This window comes from Empidonax traillii, unplaced genomic scaffold, assembly GCF_003031625.1.
Source record: "Empidonax traillii isolate 1590-97213 ecotype Southwest subspecies unplaced genomic scaffold, ASM303162v1 scaffold1145:size269165, whole genome shotgun sequence".
In the NCBI taxonomy this organism is placed as follows: domain Eukaryota; kingdom Metazoa; phylum Chordata; class Aves; order Passeriformes; family Tyrannidae; genus Empidonax; species Empidonax traillii.
In genome coordinates this window covers 49864-68485 of record NW_020956338.1, presented here as the reverse complement: position 1 = coordinate 68485, position 18622 = coordinate 49864, and the positions used below count along the sequence as shown (strand labels likewise).

The following is an 18622-nucleotide window of genomic DNA, read 5'->3' as shown; positions in this document are numbered from 1 at the left end:
TGCCTTTCCACCCCCACATTTTAAAGTGAGAGTTAAGCCAACTTTTCTGAGGAAGTACATTTATAATAAAAAGCTTTCAGTTAAGACTAAGAACTACAAAATATAACTACTAAAAAGGGTTATACTTCCCCCCACACACACTAGAACTGGATATTTTTTAGAAGTCCTTTCTAACTGAGTAGAATAAGCTTTTCCTAAGTTTGTCATCCATCCCCCCCTCAGGACACAGAACACATTGTCCTATTGCACACCAAGCCCTCAGCTGTGTTTCACAGAAAGCACTTGGGCCACTGGCACCAGACACCACTAATGACTGAAGAGTTACTTATGGAGACACATTACAGCATCTCACATAGGGCTGTGTTTTTAAAAATCAGATCACTATGTGTTTGTAACAGTTATTACTACCTTGTTGTCATAATTAAACTAGCTTTTGTTCCCAAAGAGAAGAAAACAAAAATGGAACAACATTTGTTATTTCTTTCAACAGCAGCTGTAACGAAGTTTAGCTGATACCATCCCAAAGATAACCCCACAAAGCCAAAATTAGATCTCTAATCATGCTCTGTATCTGCCTGCACTTGCCTGTGCTGCAAAGCTTGGGATTTCCATCATAGACCAGACACAGATAAAATATACAGCCACAAGACAAGCCAAAGGCCCTTCCTTCGCTCCAGCTCTTTTCTAATTACAGCTGGTGCCATCAATAAGAGTTACAGTCAGAGCAAAACACTGCAGGGATGAAGATAACCGGCCATAAACAGTCCATCCTGTGGCAACCAAAGCCAGGGTGATTTAAAAAGAATCCAGAATATCTTTTACCATCCCAGGAGAGTCAGTTCCTCGAGATGGTGCCATTTGAGCTCAGAACAGCACAGTGAGTTGTCATGCACATGCACAGTGTAGTTAGCTGGCAAGCTGGAAGGAAAGCTGTGGAACATCAAGCAGGAGATGGTTATTCAGCTCTATCCATTACACAGAAACTCAAAGATCAATGCTACGTGTCAGTCACATAACGCAAATTGGAAAAAAAAAAAAAGTTCAGCGTAAGATTCAGTGCTGGGGTAAAAGGTGACAGAGACATCTCATTCACAGTGTCTTCCATCTCAGGAATTTTGATATTTGAATAGAGGGAGTCAATAGACTTGGCTTTAGGTGAGGAAAAGGATGGATTATTTTGGTCCTATAGCAATTAAGAATGAGAAAAGCTAAACTATAAACAAAGGCCACTTTTGTACTGTTGGCTTTGGTAATAACTGAATAAATTCCATCCACTTCCACAAAATAATTTTATTAGGCAGAATACATGAATATAAAAATTTACAAATATATTAGTGTTTTCAATGCTGGAGTATACAAAGTAATCTATATTTAAAGCCTCACACACACATATTAGTAACTCTATCTCCAAAATACTGCATAAAAATACTTGGATTACTGCTATGAAACTGATCTAGCAGTCTCTTTCTCTCTTTGTCAGAGAGCTTTGAGTCTTCGTCGATCGCTTTCAACAGGGACAACAGCTCATCTTTGGTGGTCTTCTCCGTACTGGAGCGATACTCTCTTTCATCGAGTTTTTGGCAAAAGGTGTAGCCTGAAAGGAAGCAAGAGACATTCAGAGAGTTAACACCACACTCAGCCACCCCGGAGATTCCACAGACCCACCCCTCCTCTAGAGTCAAATCAGTCAGCATTACAGCAGGTACTTTTTGCAGCACCCATTTCTCATTTGGGGGCGTGACAAGATTAAAGAGCTCCATTCGAACTGTTACCTGTTATCTTACTGGGATCCTGGCCTTTCTGCAGAGCCAGCAGTTTATTGCTGACCATCTTATGCAGTGTCCCTGGGATCTTGAAGGGAAAGAGAAGACAGTGCACCCTAAGTTTGGCAAAGGCAGTTCTGCACAGGTGTACAAGATTAGCCAAAACCTGGTCGTTTCCTAGCTCTTACCTTTAACACATCTCTTTGGTTGTCCACCAGGAACAAGATCAGGAGGTCAGTTTTCCCTCTGGATAAGTTTTTATTGTTGATAATAGCTTTGGAGAATGTTCTTTTCACGACCATCCTGTTGTCACTCTAAAGGACAAAGCGATTTAAGGACAAAAAGAGGAGAATTGGTCTGCCCCCCCTCGTTGCTCTTCCAGAGTCACTGCTCTTCCTGTAGCCACATATTTAAGCTACAAACACATTTTCTGACCAGTGCCTGTGACCTCTAGATTTCAGTAAGTGTAAAGCATCTGTTAAGCACACACTTACCTCCTTCTGCAGTTTGAGCTCAGAACTGTGTGCTGCAACAGCCATGAAGTACAACAGTCTCCTGAACTCCTCCCTGACTTGGCTGTCTAGAAGTTTCAAATACAGCTGAAGAGCTTCTAGAGATTGCTCCATCTTCCCATTCACTGGGGAGAGACAAGGGTACCTATTGCCTTATTGATTTAAACAAACTTTGCAATGGAACACCTAAATTAGCCACTGAAGAGACCTTCATCTCTCTACACAGACCTGGTCAAACTAAGCCATTAATTCTCACAAAAACTTCTCACAGGTTGATGAGAGCCTCTTGCAGGCAGCCTGAGAACATCCCACATACAGGCTTGCAGACTGGTATTTAAGTAGGCTCACTTGCAATTAAGTTCAATTACAGTTCAGCCATCTTGAATGGGATGTGAAATAATTGCCAAGAGAAAATGGTTCTGCTAAAGAAATGAATGGCCTCTTGTTGTGGAATCAAAGATCTCCCAAAAAATGAGAAACATGTTCTTGATACACGGGCTAGTTCGAGGAATTAACTGCAAACCACTTTGTAGGGCTTGGCTAAGTTTTAATTTGCCTTACTATGCAGAATAGCCATTTTAGATGTGTGAATTATTTAAATGAAGTAGGTTGTACTAATATCCTCCTTTTATCATGTAGGGAGGAGGAATGGCCTATAAATGCAACAGGACAAACTAATCCCATGGAAGAAGAAACAGTATGAAAAATGAACAGGGATGAGATGTTAATTGATGACTAAAACATCAAAAGCTTTCTAAAATGTTGTCTAAGCAAAATTTAAGTAGCATTTCTGTGTTAAAAAAAAAAAAAAAAAAGGAAAAGTTGTGAATGGGGTACAAAACATCTATACAGCTTTATTTTACTTACCTAATAGTTCTGCAATTCCTAGATGGATTTCAGGTGCGTGGCTCAACAGCGGCTCCTTTTTTTGGCTGTAGTATCTACCAATATTGTCAAACAGCAGCAGCTTCCACGTGTCTGCCTGATCTGGCTGATCAGGCAAGTTCCTGCTGATATCCACCACCATATGATCCGGAAGGTATTCCAAGCAATCTATTGCTGCCGAGAGCCACTCGTCTGTCCTGGAAGACAGGGGGGGGTTCAGGTCTGTGGCACTGCCCACAGGCGCCTTCCAGAGCTGTTTGATTTGGTTTGCGCAGAAAGCAGGCAGACTGGTTTGTCAATCCCAGGGAAAACTGCATGTGTAAGTACTTAAATACATTAGAAATTCTCACACACACAAGGCACTTCACCTGACACACTCAGGTGGATCACAGCCATATCCCTCCTTGTTATGTATTTAATCAAGATGAAGAATTAGTAACCCACACAGGTAAACAGTCACAAGCAGTTAAACCTAAAGTCAGTGATGTCCTCTACTGGGAGATAAGGACATAATTACTGCTGGATAAACAGAAACATGAACCCTGATCTGATTCGGGCTGGTAGAAGTTGTTCAGACAATGTTTTTAACTCTATGCACAGTTTCAAGCTCAGCTTTTTTGGCTCTTTTAATACAGCAGGAGGAACTAAACTACTCCCTCAAAAATGTTTTAAGGGAAAACTTTCAGGACAGTAGTAAAAAGCTCTGTTCTTCCCTCAATGCAGAGAAGAATTTACCCTCTGAATACCATCACGGCATTCAAAAACCATTCCACTGTTCAGCAGCAATTATCTCACTACTCTGGCTTAGAGCTAAGCAATTGTTATTTACCAGTTATTCCAGTCAAGCCCAACAGGGAGCAAAGTGCCTGCTCAGTCCTACCCACAGGACTGCAACTACCACCCTTCTACCCAAAGATCAGCTGTGCCTCACACTGCCACGAAAGCAAAACGTTGTTTCCAAGCTGCAGAGGAGAGCAGTGAACACTTACTGCGAGTCACTGAAAGCCTTGAGAATCTCTCTGTCCAGGTAGTTGCTGGTGATGACATACCCAGCTCCCTTCCTTGGCTGGGGGACCTGAGGTCTGATCTCTTGGTGCTCCAGCAGAGACTCCAGGAGGGGAAGGTCGACCAGCTGCAGCAGCCGAGCGATTGTTTGCTCTTGCCACACTTCGTTAATGACTGGGAAGGGCGGACACACAAAGCACGTGGAGACTCAGCAAGTGCAAAAACGGATTAGGAGAAAAAGACAACTCCCCTTCCTCCCATCAGCTCCAACCTACCGGATTGATGTTACTAACACAGAGATTTACTGTAGCAGAGCACGTGGCCCTTATCATCTGGAAGTGCCTTTTATCACCACAAAAGGCAAGAATTACCCGTTTGTTTACTTAACCACAGGTGTGGGGGAACTGCTTTTTGGGTGAGTTTGAAGTGTCTTACAGTCTTTGTGCTCTAATTTGCAAACAATCGTTGTTCTAGATAAGATATGTATATTAAAAAAAGTGTAATAGTGACACTGTCCTTATCACAGCTGCCTAGGATGGTTCCCCATGATGAAAGCACAGTTTCTAGGATGCATTAGCATTTTCAACCAAGGGGAAAAAAAAACACGTTAGATCATAGTTTAATCCAAAAGAGACCACATGAGTCGTCAAGAATGGTTTCACACAGTACTGAAGGAGTTCTGGATGTGCAGATAGTTCAAAAGTCAGGGAGGAGTTCTAGCTGACAGTAGACTATTGCCTTTTCACGACATGCTGTTCAAAACCAAGTACTGTGAGAGTCATTTTGTCTCCCTCTCCCATCTGACAGGCGTAAGCCTTCCCAGTCCTACAGATTTACCTTCCTCCTCCCACAGACAAACGACTGTGACATTATTTGGCTTACCTCGACGGGACAAACTATCCGAGATGTTTACTTGAGGGGTATGTGCAGGCTTTAGGCTCAGGTTTTCCCAAAGATCCTCCAAGTTTTCCGGTTTGACAGGAGTGGAGTGGAACAACATGCTCTTCTCGTGTCTGAGATGGAAAACAGTTTTTATATAATATATGTATCCACACATATGGATAACCAAACAAATCATGCAGCATATAGATATAGATAACTGTCCCAAGATTAAAAAGTGTTCTCTCCTATATAGATATTTACACTATCTTCCTCCTCTTCTCCCCTGCCTGACACTTCCTTTGTCCAAGTCATCCAGGAGAACATGATATACCTTAAAGAATTAATTGCATGTAACAGTTGTGGGCACAGTTCCTCCCTTGGAACTTGTCACAGCTGGCATCAGCAGGCTACTTCAATTACCACAGAGAAAGTTTAAGAGGATAAATGGTTAAGCAGGGGAAATTAATTTTCCAAACCCAAATAGGATTCCCCCCTCAAAACTTCCAGAGTTTTAAGACATCCATGATAGCAAGGAGAGGACAAACATTTCAAGGTGTTCTTGAAAAACCAAGGAGGTGATTGCTCCATAGTTATGGGGCTTGTTCATGCCATCAGCTGATGGAAGCCTTCAGAAACCTGTCACCTGCTTCTGTGTGTTGGCCAGTTCTTCTCACAACTGCTTGCACAGGCTGTGGAGCAGACAGAGTTACTGCTCCAGCCACAAAATTATCATTCCTCCAAGCAGATCTATTTCATTTCAACTCCCAGGGTTTCTTTGGTCTAGGACACTGCAAAAATCCTTCCGATGCCCACTGTCCTTCCTATGGATGTGACAAACTGCATGGATCGATGGATCTGTTCCTTCCACTAAATGAAGAACAGTAACCCAATGGATCTGTGCCCTGCCCAGAAGAAAACCACCCTCATTCAACAGTAATAAAACATGAATAGTCCTGTTTAATGACTGTTTGTCCAATATGTTCTAAGTCTGCTTTAACAACTCTTGTCATGAAAATATTTTTAAATACCACACTTGAATAAAGTGTTTTTAATTTCTTGCAAATTCTCCTCTTTCCAAATAAAGACTTGGGCTGGTTTGATTTAGTACAGAGGGGAGAAAATGGACCAAGGAACTATTTTTATTCTGTTTCTATAGTTTTTTCATCAGGGTTGATGCATTCAAGTTCCCATTTGCTACTCTCATTAACAGGTCAATCACATAAGGAGGGTTTTTTTTCAGGTCAGTAACATTTGCAATTTTCAAAAGTGCATATTGCTAAAACTATTGTATTAGCTGTACAAACAGCAAAACAGCCTGCCACATAGGCTAGGAAGAAGTCATACATGCATAAAGAAACAGCTAAAAGAAAGGCTAAATTTGAAGTCTAGAGAAGCCAAGATGATGAAAGGAGAAAACAATTTTTCTTTAAAAGATGCATGGATTACTGGTTTATGCCAGAGCCAGATGTGCAGTGACTAAAGATAGCTCTGTTGCATTATTCCTGTTTGATGCACCTGAATTCCAGGTGGTTACATGGCTTTAGACCACTATCAAAATGCACTTAATTTCTACCCTCCTACCTCCCTCCCCCAAGGCAACGTGATAACAGACACAGAAAACAATAACTACGCAGGCTGAGTGATTTACTCTCTTCAAATTGCTGTTTCCTACCTGTCTTCCACCCACAAACATCTCATCTGCGCAGTTCCTATTTTCCCCCCCCTCTGGGTCCTGTAATTGCACAGCACTTTTCCCTTCTCTCCCCCACAACACTTCACGCCGTTTTTAAAGGAATCCTTCTTTTCCCACTCCACGCACTAACCTTTGTGGGGTGCACTGCAGGTAGTCTTTATCAAGCTCTGTTTGGCTCGAGGCGTTTGTGAACCTGTAGAGGCTGCTGCTGCTGTCCTCGAACGCAGACCGCTTGTCTTTACCGAAGACCCTCGTGGAGACGGCCTCGAACACTTTGTAGTCCATCAGCGCCTGGCACACGCGCACCACCTTGGCGCGGGAAATGTCCACGTCCCCGAAATACTTGTTCTGCAGGAGATGGGCAAAGACCACGTCCACGGCATCCGAGCCAATGAAGCAGTCGTGGTAGCACTTGAGGTTCTGGCGGCGCTTCTTCACTTCCACTTGGGTTTGGAGAGCGCTGATAATGCTGCTCCAGACGTACGTCGCTCCAAACGGCTTCTGAGCCAAGCTAAAGCCTGAGAGCAGAGACAACAAAGGCTGAATTCATGCTGCAGCTAGAACACAACAGCCCCCTTTCCGCCTCCCAGCTCTCATGAATCTCCTAAGGATTCAAAAATCTTTGAGACTTCCACTTTGGCTTGGGTTGCTCGTGCATTAGCACTTTGTTACTTCCTTAGCAGGTCTGTCTGCTGTGTGTGTCTCTCTCTCTGGTGGTTCCTCTGGCTACATCAGCCTAAAGCTTTTCGACCATGAGTTCCTGTTTTCTTCAGCCTCCTTTTTTGGCACTGCCCTTTTGTGTGTCCCTCTGTCACCTCACGGTGACACCTGCAGAACCTACTCCTAGGCACGCGTGTCCCACAACCCTGAACCGGTAACTGCCCTGTTAGTTCCTCTCCTAACACTCCCCAGAAGAGGGAAGCAGGGATGAAGAGACACATCAAAACCTTGTTTCCTGCAGGACTGTGCACACACACACCAGCTACCCATTATCAGTGCTTATTAGCACATCACTAACACCTTCAAGGATTCTCCTGAGACGCCGCTCACCGGACACTTGTCCCACCAAACAAAGTCCTGCCGAGACCTTGGCTCTGTGTGCTCAGTGCCACTTCCTTGAGCCTTCCCTCCCCCAGTAAAGCCACTGCACTATTACTCATTTACCAGTCTGATTAGAGCGACGTGCCAGCAGTTTGACCGGAGGCCACGCTCAGCCTCCACAAGGACTTGAAAACACAGAGTTTACAGGTGGCACCTAACTGGGAAGGGCCGCAGCCACCAGAGAGACTGGAATTAGAAAACATGTTTTTCAGTAAGTCAGATGAATAATTTAGTAAGAGAGGAAACAGAGGAAGAAGAGGGAAATCGAAAGCTGAAGGACAAAATATGGAATGAAGAGCTGGCAGCAATCCTACAGAAAGCCATCTGGGATTGTGACAGACCTCAAACCAAATGAATTAACAGTGCCATGCAGTGTTTGAAAAAAAACAACATGCAACTCCTTCTGGAACATATTACCATGAGCATTTTCCACAGAGATGCAGGAGGTGTCTTTTTTTTTTTTTTTTTCCCCCCTGTTCTGTTTAGTCTGAAGTGGCTTTACTTAGAGAATTGTATTCCAGTTTGGGACACCAGTGTTTCCAGCTGATCTCCATCTACCAGAAAGCCCAGAAATTACCAAATTAGCACGGGGAGACGGGAAGGTAGAGAGGTAGTAAACACTGGTGGGGAAGCAGAGAAAACAATATAATTTGAACACACCAACACTTATGAAGGGCAGCAACAGTTATCTTTCTGAAAAGATTCATGTCATGGGAAAAAAAAAAAAAAAAAAAAAAAAAAAAAAAAAAAAAAAAGGCGCTTTTTAATGCACAGCACTGAGCCAGCCAAGGTAGAAATCTTCCAGAACCCACAGTCTCCAAGACAAGGCACACACACCTGCTGCTACTTTAACCTGATGACACCTTCAGGTAGGCAGAAAAAACCTCAACGCAGAATTCCTTTTCAACCCCTACACCTGAACAGCAGACTGACCTCTTCGGAAGGAAAAAAACCAGCCCAAGCTCCACACCACCAAACACACACCCCAAGGTTGGCTTCCATTGATAAAATAAATACCAACACATACGACCTGCAATAGTTTTACTACTAACCACGGCTTTATCGCCTCTTCATTACACACACACACATTAACACCGCAGAAGAGATTCGAGGGAGGTTACAAGCGTGGCGCCAAGGTTACAAGATTCCACAAAGTTAAGGCGCTGGAAGTAGGAAAGAAAACCAAAAAGCGTCTCCCAGCGAGCGCCACCTGCTCTGAAGCTCAGCCCGCTGTCCGGCCAAGCAGCTGCCCCGCGGTTTCCCCGTCCCGCGGCTCTGCCGGGGCTCTCTCTCCCTGTCTCGGAGCTGCTCCGGTGCCGGCACATCCCGGACGGGGCCCCCAGTGAGGAAGCGCCTCCCGGGTCCGGAGCGCGGCCAACTTTTGAACCTCTGGGAGCCGGGAAAGGCGCCGCACGGGGCCGCAGCCGGCGGGGAGCGGGACGGCTCCAGCCTCCATCCCCCGGCGGGGCAGCCCCGTCCCGTCCCGTCCCGTCCCGGATGCGGGCAGCCCCCTCTCCCCTTTCCCTGCTCCCCGTTCCCCCCAGCCCCGCTCCCCGCTCTCCCCGGCCGTACCCGGGGGCCTGGCGGCGGGGCTGTAGACGGCGCTGAGGTTCAGGGCCGCCGCCTTCTCCCGCACCGTGGCCATGGCGAGCTCCGTCCCCGCGATGTGCCGCGCCGGGCGGGCCCGCGGCTCAGGGAGGGACCCGCGGGGGCGGAGCTGCCGCGCCCACGCCCCGGGGAGGTGCCCGAGCCCGGGGCACAAAAGGCAGCGACGGCCCGGCGTGACTCCTCCGGGAACTGGCCGGGAGCGCTGCCCGCCAACGCGGTTTCGCTCCTGAACAATCACAGAATCCCCCAGAGTTGGAAGAGCCTTCTGCAGATTGTCCAGTCCAGCCCCCCTGCCAAGGCAGGGTCACCCGGAGCAGGTGACACAGGAACGCATCCAGCTCTGGTCTGAATGTCTCTGGAGTCTCCACGACCTCCCTGGGCAGCCTGCTCCAGTGCTCTGCCATCCTCAGTGGAAAGAAGTTTTGGCTCGTGTTGAGGCGGAGCTTCTTGTGTTTTAGTTTATGGCTGCTGCTTCTCGTCCTGTCTCCGGGCACCACTGAAAAGAGTCTGGAGTGGTCTTCTTGGCACCTGCCTTTGGGAGATTTATATGTGTTGATGAAATGCCCTCTCAGTCTTCTCTAGACTAAGCAGGCCCAGCTCCCACAGTCTCTTCTCGTAAGGAACATGCTCCAGCTCCCTCATCATCTTTGTGGCCTCTGCTGGATCCTCTCCAGTAGCTCATTTTTCTTGTACTAAGGAGGCCAGAACTGGGCACAGCTCTCCAGATAAGAACTGTGGGATCCATAGGCAGCAGCGAGTGCAACTCCACTGGGCAATCTGCTGTAAAGAAGTTCTTCCTCATGCTAAGGTGAAACTTCCTGTCATCAGTTTCTGCCTGTTGCCTCTTGTCCAGTTGCTTGGCACCACTGAGCAGAGTCTGGATCCATCCTCTGACACCCACCCTTTGGGTAGTTATACACATTAATGAGGTCTCCTCTCAGTCGTCTCTTCTTGAGGTTGAACACACCCAGCTCCCTCGGCCTTTCCTCATAAGAGATACTCCAGTCCCCCAGTCATCCTCATTGCCCTCTGGTGGACCCACTCCAGGAGCTCCATGTCTCTCTTAATTAATCTCTCTTATTTACTGTGTCATTTAAAACCCCAAAGCAGCCAGATCTAGTTCTGTGGGTTAACCTGAGCACAGGCCTCGTGTGTGACGGTGGCTGAACAACTGAACACTGTCCATGGCTGTCATCAGCACGTGTGGCTTGAACACCCACACGTGGTTGAAGTTTTCCTCTGGTGTCTTCTATGGGCACTTTATTACAGCAACAGTCATTTCTCACTGCAATGAAATAATAAATTCACTTTCAGGGTAATAGAAGTTTTTTTCTAGTGTCTGCAGCAAATTATTGGGAGATTCACCATCATTTTCTTAAGTATGGATTATTTTGATAATTCATTCCTACTCAATGAAAGTTGTATTAGAACGACATAAAATCAATCACGTTTTCAGACTGATTTCAAGAGGAACAAAGCCAAATCGATCTCCACGATATACAAACTCAGAGGTACATAATGCACATAAAAAAACCAAATAATAAAGATGTCACAAAGATGATGCAAAATTAATTTCGAGTTACCGGATTATTGAACTGTTGATGGCAGTTTTGCAAAACAAAATCCCCCGGGAAACTTCAGCCTGCTCAAACTTCTTCATGTTTTATTGCCTGAGCGATACAGTATTTAATAATGGGAGTTCTAGGAGTGGAAGTTCTTGTGAAGGTTTTTCAGATAAGGAAGTCTTGAATTGTTGGGCCCAGAGAAAAAGGAACTTATTCAAAGTGTAGCAAAATGCCAGCCTTTGGAAGTGAAGGTCACAAACAGAGGTTTCTTTCTTGGGGGAAGATATTAAAAAAGAAGTTGTTTTGGCTCACAGGTGCCATTAAATGCATGGGTTAGTGGGGATTTCCATGATACACTATTTTATTATTCCCTACTTTTGTAGCCGTTTGAGGCGTTTTGTAGCAGTTTTTTGATGCATTGCCAAAATAGAATTGAAAATTGGGGAATGCCAGAGTTCATTTGAATTTTAAAAAATAATTTATTTTAGCCTGCTTGTCGAAAAAAAGTGATGCAGCAAATCATTCTGCAGTGGTTCACCTAAGGTGGAGAGAATTTAAACCCACAAACATTTTCAAATGGGAGGTACACCAATCAGCTCAAAACAACATTGCACCTTACACCAGAGAATGATTTGCTGGTATTTGATACAATATCTGGTATCAAAGGATGCTGAAAACTGCTGTCTTTTGGTGCTTCTTAAAATAACATCATTATAAAAATGCTTTCCTGCTTTACTGTTGGCTCTCTGCCTATTAATGTTGTGTGAAGCTGCACAGAGCAACAATTTTGTGATACGGTTAGGGTGACTAAAAAATGTATTTTTAACAAATTACGCAACCGAGTCTTAATTTGTACAGTTATGTCAGATCCTCTGCAGCTGCCGTAAAGAACTTTTATAGCAAGGAACAGCAAGATAAAAATCTATTTTAATTTATTTCCAGGTCATATTTCTAGACAAGATGCTCCTACCACCTACAAAAGGATCAGGAGAAGGGCTGCATTTTGGAGAACTTAAAAAAACTTCAGTTTTCAAGGGTTTCTGAGTCTCATGTAAGAGCTGGGGGTTTAACTAGAGGCACAGAGAGTATTGAAATTCAACAGCCACACTTCCAGGCATGTCTGCTGCTCAGGAGCTGATTAACATACTGATGTCAATGAAGTGCTTGCTCAAGGAGAAGATGATAAAGAGCCACATTCAGGTCTTCTCTGATCACAGGGAAAGAGAAGGCAAAATGGAAATGGGGTCCTCACCAAGTGAGGGATGATGCACAGCTTTATGCAAAGGGCTGTCCAGCTTTTTCCATATGGAACTTGGAAGCTGGACAGCCAACCCCTGTTTGGATGTGAGAGCACCTGTGATTTCCAGGTATTCTGGGCACGAATGAAACCAAGCAGTGTTTAATGTTCCAATTATTAGTCGAATTTTAAGTGCCAAAAATAGATATTGATTTGTCACTGAAAATTGGCTATGAAATAAAGGGGGGTTCTTGAGGAAAAATACTGTCCAATTTCTTATTTTCAACAGAGTTTAGATCCCACTTTTCCTAATGGTCAGCACAGAACTCTGCATTTCAAATGCTGATCTTACATTGCACACATCAGAAGGCTCTCTCTCCTATACCAAACTTTTATCTTTGGATTTCAAGTGTCTTCCCATAACAATATAAGCTTTAAAGATTAAGTACATGTCAACACCGCTTAAATCTATACATACATAAAACTTTATTGCCATAATCACGAGGATCTCTTGAACCCAACCTTTGTGGCTGTTTCTGAAGAAGCACAGCCATTAATAATTACCATAAAAATTCAGAAAAACATTCCAGTTATTTAGAACAGTTACTCTTCTGTTTTTTCCCCCACTTAAGTCTCAACAATGCCTGTATTCTCTACAGGGGTGAAGCTGATGAAAGGAGAACATTTTAAACAATAACCCTTAAAATGTTGCTCCATTCCATTCACAAATGTCGAGACAAAGTTCAACATATGTCGCACTGTCACACAGAGATACTCATGTAAGGGAAAAGAACAGCTTCAGTTACAGAAATTGCTAATTTTTTAGGTCACAATTATTGTGATACTATGAAATCTCCTCTCTCTCATTCCTTGCAGGTACAAGTCCAACAGGTTGTTTTTTAATACTCAAATGGACCTATAAAAATTGGAAAACTCTCATCCTTCTCTATTAATCTCAAATTTAAGAAAATGAACAGCTGTTCGTCAATATCGGATTGCAAAGGGCTGTTTGATATACCGGACAGATGTGAAGGCAGATGACAGAATTCCTGCAGTGAATCTCCCTTTAGTTCAGAGCACAGGGATTGCTCGGGGCTGAACTCCACCGGCTGGAGAGGACGGACACTCTTTTTTTTACAGTGCAGAGCAGGTAATCCACCAATTCACCCTGCTTAGTCCCAGTTTCCTATGTGAATTACAAAAGACCACAGTAGCAGCAGGTTGTGTGGGATACAGGGATGCCACCCAGCAGCATTCAACCCAGAGCAAACTCCACCTCTGTCCCACCGTGGAGAAGCCCCTTGCAAGCCGCTCTCTGGCTTGGCACAAGCACCACTTACTCCCCAAGCGCGACTCCCGTGTTTGATAACGAAGTGAAATCTGTAAGGATTCCACCCTGGCATTTTGGAACAGTAAACAAAGTTCCCAGGGCAGAAGCTTTCTGGGTGACTTGACTGCGAGTCGACAAAAGGCGCATTGTTCAGGGGCGCAATCCTTCCAATCCTCCCATTCCCGGGCTGGAATACCAATGTGCCTGCGGGACTGAGGCAGGCACAGACTGAGACAGTGGCAAGGGAAGGGCAGGGAGAGCCGAGCGGAGCCTGTGCTGGTGCACAGTGACCCCCGGTGGAAGGCGCTGCACTCCCTGGAGCCCACACACAGCGGGGGGAAAGGGAGAGAGGGTTGTGGACAGGATGACCCGAGGCGGTTTGTGGTACGGAAGTGGAAGTGCACAGGGGGCAAAGACTATTGGTGAGGTCACCAAAACCACCAGTAGTGATGTCACAAGCCTCTGCTCCTCTGTCTTAATAAAGGTAACAGGATTTTTGCCTTAAATGGGTTTTTCAACTTTTGCCTCTTACGGAGGTTTTCTGGGATTTTCCAAGCAGGATTCTATACTCTAGCCAGAGACCGACTACACCACGAGACAGCACTGTTTGGATAACAACTCCTCACAGAACAGTAAAGGCTCACTGTCATCTCCACACCACAAACCTGTTCAACCAGAATGGGCAAGTACAATCAGACACATTGAATAATTGAAATGTGAGGAGTCACTCTCTGCCCCGCTGGGAGTTACCAGTTCTCAGGTGAGCTGCGGTCACTGACTAGAGGTGAACTCCTGTACACTGCACCACAAACCCAAAGGCACCAACTTGTGTTGCTATGAAAGGGGAAAGGCCACAAAGAATTAGGGGAGCAGCTCTCACCAGCTTAGAGAACTCCAGAGAGCCTGTGAAGGACCAGCTGAATGAGCAGTGACGTCCACCTGAGGCATGGTGAGGTACTAACTTATCATCGACAAGTTCCACGTTCCCACTCCCCAGGTGAGCAGTCACAGCTTAAAGGGACAGAATCACAGGATCACAGGACATTCTGAGTTGGGAGGGACCCACAAGGATCATCCAGTCCAACTTGTAAGTGAATGGCCCTTACAGGGATCAAACCCACAGCCTCGGCATTATTAGCACTGTGCTCTACACAACTGAGCTGCCTCAGGGTAGAGGGAGCTGAGGGGGAGGAAAATGAGAAATCCAAATGGATTTGCTGAGCAAAACTGAATTCCTGATTTTGACCCTTTGGTTTGACTTCTCTAGCAATTGGCTACATACCATTTATGCTAGAGAAGAGAATCAGGCTTATTGTTTACGCATGTTAGAAGTAGGAACCTGTAATTTACCTTTTATATCACTGTGCAATGTGCTGGGGCCACCAAACTCAATTATGCCATGTTTTGCCGGGCCCACAGTTTAGAATGGGAAAATGACCCTGGAAGCATCCCACAGAGAGATTTATCACCCCACTAAAAGTCAAAAGGAACTTGCAGAGTGCCGGTCAAAATGGAAGTAATAATCCCTGGACAAGCAGTTCTCATTACCTGGTTGGTGGGTTTTTTTAAACCAGTTGGTTCCAGAGTTTCAACACTTGGATTCTCCCAGAACACGTGAGCATTCTCTTCAACTCCTTTAGTACAAAGTCCACTGACTGTGGTCAGACCACTTCTCTGGCTGTTTAAACAACGTTGCTGGACATTGCACTGAAACAAAGAAGTGTTCTCTTACTGTCTTCTGTTGTGAAAGCTGGAGGGACGGGGGATTTCTGCATTCTGACCACCACCAAAAATCTGGGAGCTTGCAGAAACCACCCAAGCTGCTTTATTTAGAGAAGAGCTTGAAATCCTTATACTCCCAGAGCTTTGAATGACTCGCCCGTTTGACCTAACCTCATGATAAAACATTGACGCTTCAGCTTTTATTCAATTATCATATCATTTACCTTCTGTTGTCACAGCCAAAATATCTGATACATAAATAATGCATAGACAAGTCACAACAGCAGCTACCATGGTTAAGAGAGGAAAGGATGATGGAAAACAAAACCATTTTACTTAAAAGGTCTTGCCCTGGAAGTGTGAGAAGGTTACAGCATGTACTTCCAGTGACAGAGTTCAAGATTTCAAGTAACACATGTAGAATAAAAAGAGACTTCATTTATTCATAATTCGAGCCAAAAGCACCTGTGAAGAAATCAATCACAGCTTTTTAAATTGGATTTTTAAAATTCAAAGCATTAGTGACTGGACCTAAGAGTGGCCACTACCATCTATAATCTTTATCATGTACACAGAATCAGATGCACAAATTCTCCTGTGTATGAACATCCCAGTGTGTCTAAAAGACAACAATTACTCTGAGCCTGAAGCTGTCACACAAACTGTATCATCAGCAGTCAGCACGTTCCATCAGGGCTCAGTTGCGGCAGTTCAAGTTAATTCACTGGATGGAAGTTTTGCAGCTCAGTTCCTGCTGACTTCATTGCTCACACATCTGCATTACTGCAGTTCACTGACTGAATGCCCCTCCTCTAATGGCTGTTTCAGGGTGTTCTCACTTCCCAAATTCTTCCTTTCCAAAGTCCTCCTACATCTGACCCGTGTTTCTTGCAGCTTCCCACCCCTCTTCTCCCTTAGATTCCTCCTTGTGCAAACCATCACATATATATGAGCCCTCCCAAATTATTCCCAGTTTTTTTCCCCCCCTAAAATGAAGGGCCTTAAACTGCTCCTTCAGTCCTGGCTCTGCTGTTACTGCTGATTCCCTTTGGGCATCACATAGCTAAGAAAACCCAACAAAACCAACCCAAACTAAACACACACACACACAAAAGAAAATGCCCAGTGGAACTTCTCTAAAAGCAGAAACCTAAGACATACCCAGGGCAAAAGAGGTACAATATAGCCCTGAAATTATGTTTGCTGTTTTCCCTGACTCACCATTTTTTTTTTGTCCTTTATAAACACCTTGTTCTCTGTATTTAGTGCTGTATTCTCGTGAGAGATCAAACAGAAAGAATTTTAAGACAGGTTTCTGTACTTCATTTTCTGGAAATGAAACAAAGATTTGTTGGTTATCTCTGGGAGAGGCAAATACCTAATGCAAAGCAAGTAATTTTGATTGCCTAAGATACTTACCCACAAACTGCTGATAGCAGGAGCTGATGCTCTCTGCTAAAAAGCTGTGATACATTCAGCTTCTTGCCTTGCTTTTCCTTTTAAAAATAAAACAACAGCAACCCTTCATAAAATTATAACATATCTGAAACACAGTATCAAAATCTTCAGCTTCCAACACTGCAACGGGACATTTTCTGCCTACTTGCTTCCCAAAGTGTTTTTGGTTTTTTTTTTTTTGAGAAAACAACAATCAACTTCACGGGCAAATGACTCACTTTATATTCATCTTGGTTTGGGAAGCAGCTTATACAGAGACCCATTAAAAAAAAAATAAATATTCCAGCTCTTCAGATTCTTCTTGTTCTCCAACTACAGATCTTATGGACAATATCCACAGCACGGGATTCAGCCCTCTGTCTGAAGGAAAAACATTCCTAAGACTATCCAGAGTAACTCACAGTCATTTGTGGGGGGGGGGGAAAAAACCCAACAAAACTCTCTGGAGTACCATTTCCTCCCACAGGTGCATAGAGATGATATTCTAATTTAGCAAGAAATAGAACAAGTGAAAATACTGTAGGTAAAACCCACTTGAATCACAGCAGTATTCCCTATCACTCATCACCAGCAGTTTAAGACCTGGCAGATACATTGTGAAAATCAATTCAGAACATTTAGAACCCGTAACTGGAAAAATCCCAGATCAACCAGACATGCTCAATTCATGCAATAAAGTGGAAAAACAACCCCAAAGCCTGGAACTGTTCTTTTTCACATTGCAGTCAGAAAAAGTAGTCTAAACTGCCAATTTGTTTCCAACAATCTAACTTTCCAAGGCTCGATATTTTAACAACAAATGACTAAGCATTATAAGGTTTTTGTTTAAAAAGTGTTTTCACTTTAATGGGTTTAGTTAATAACATCATGAATGGTACAAAACTGTCCTTTTTTCACATTTCCATACATTGTATTATGGACCACCTGAAAATCTGGACTAAGAATGCATAAAGTGTCTCTTAATTAGCCCTAGCTTCATTTTTTTGCCATATGTAGAGCAGATATGCAGGAAAACATGCATTTATTATCAATGACATGTCAATATTAGCTTAAACAATAAAATATGGCAGGATGTGCATTGTATAATGCACAGGTAATGTAACAGGGTAAAAGAGAGACCAAATGTCAAGTGCTTGGCAACAAAATAAGAAATGGTTGATGACACACTGACATTTTGTGACCATAGTTATTAGCTCTTCTGTTTTAAAATTGTTTTAAATAGTAGTAAATATTTAAATAATATTTAAAATATATTTCCTATGGAAATCATTTACTTGGAAGACAGCCTGTGAGATCTGACTTTTTAAAAAGTAGTATTTCATTCTGACAATATATGAATACAATACATGCCACAGAACTTCAGAGATCCTAAAGCCCTTAGCTGTTTTCAGAAACAAATGCCTCAATCCAATTTTGCCTCTGATTTTTTTTTTTTTTTTTTACTAGCAAAACTTTGGAAGTAGCATCTCAAAGAAAACCTGCCCTTAAGAGAGAAATACTGCGTTCGAATAAAAACCAAACCCAGTGCAGAATGGGAGGCCACACTAAAAGAAAGAAAGAAAGTGGAATTAAAAACCCAATAACGGATTATGCAATTGCTTTCATTCCTGTTTTGCTAATTCATAGTCTAAGGAGGGCTTTGTTCCTTCCTAGTGCATCTTCTCTTGCAGTCACATGAGTGCTCCATTTCCACTGTCAGAGGTTAAGGGATGAAGACCTCACTGTTACCTCAAGGGAAAAAGAACTGAAGTGTGGGTGCAGAATCAATCACCTAAAATGCAACAAAACAGAGCAAAGTATTTGTGCAAAAAAGTAATTTGTACATTGAACTTTTTTCCTAAGTTTGCTTCAGTATAAAAAA

At 43.8% G+C, this 18622-nt stretch overlaps 1 protein-coding gene across 1 annotated transcript; it reads right to left on the bottom strand.

The window, feature by feature from the left end:
* Positions 1-1275: 1275 nt before the first annotated feature.
* On the bottom strand, positions 1276-9495 carry DEPDC7 (DEP domain containing 7). Its single transcript, XM_027905343.1, has 9 exons — positions 9414-9495; positions 6871-7258; positions 5048-5178; positions 4150-4339; positions 3143-3357; positions 2258-2400; positions 1952-2077; positions 1773-1851; positions 1276-1594 (listed from the first exon to the last, which is right to left on the bottom strand). Exons 1-9 carry the CDS (start codon positions 9484-9486, stop codon positions 1380-1382), a joined length of 1560 nt encoding a protein of 519 aa, XP_027761144.1. The 5' UTR covers positions 9487-9495; the 3' UTR covers positions 1276-1379.
* Between the last annotated feature and the right edge of the window lie 9127 nt (positions 9496-18622).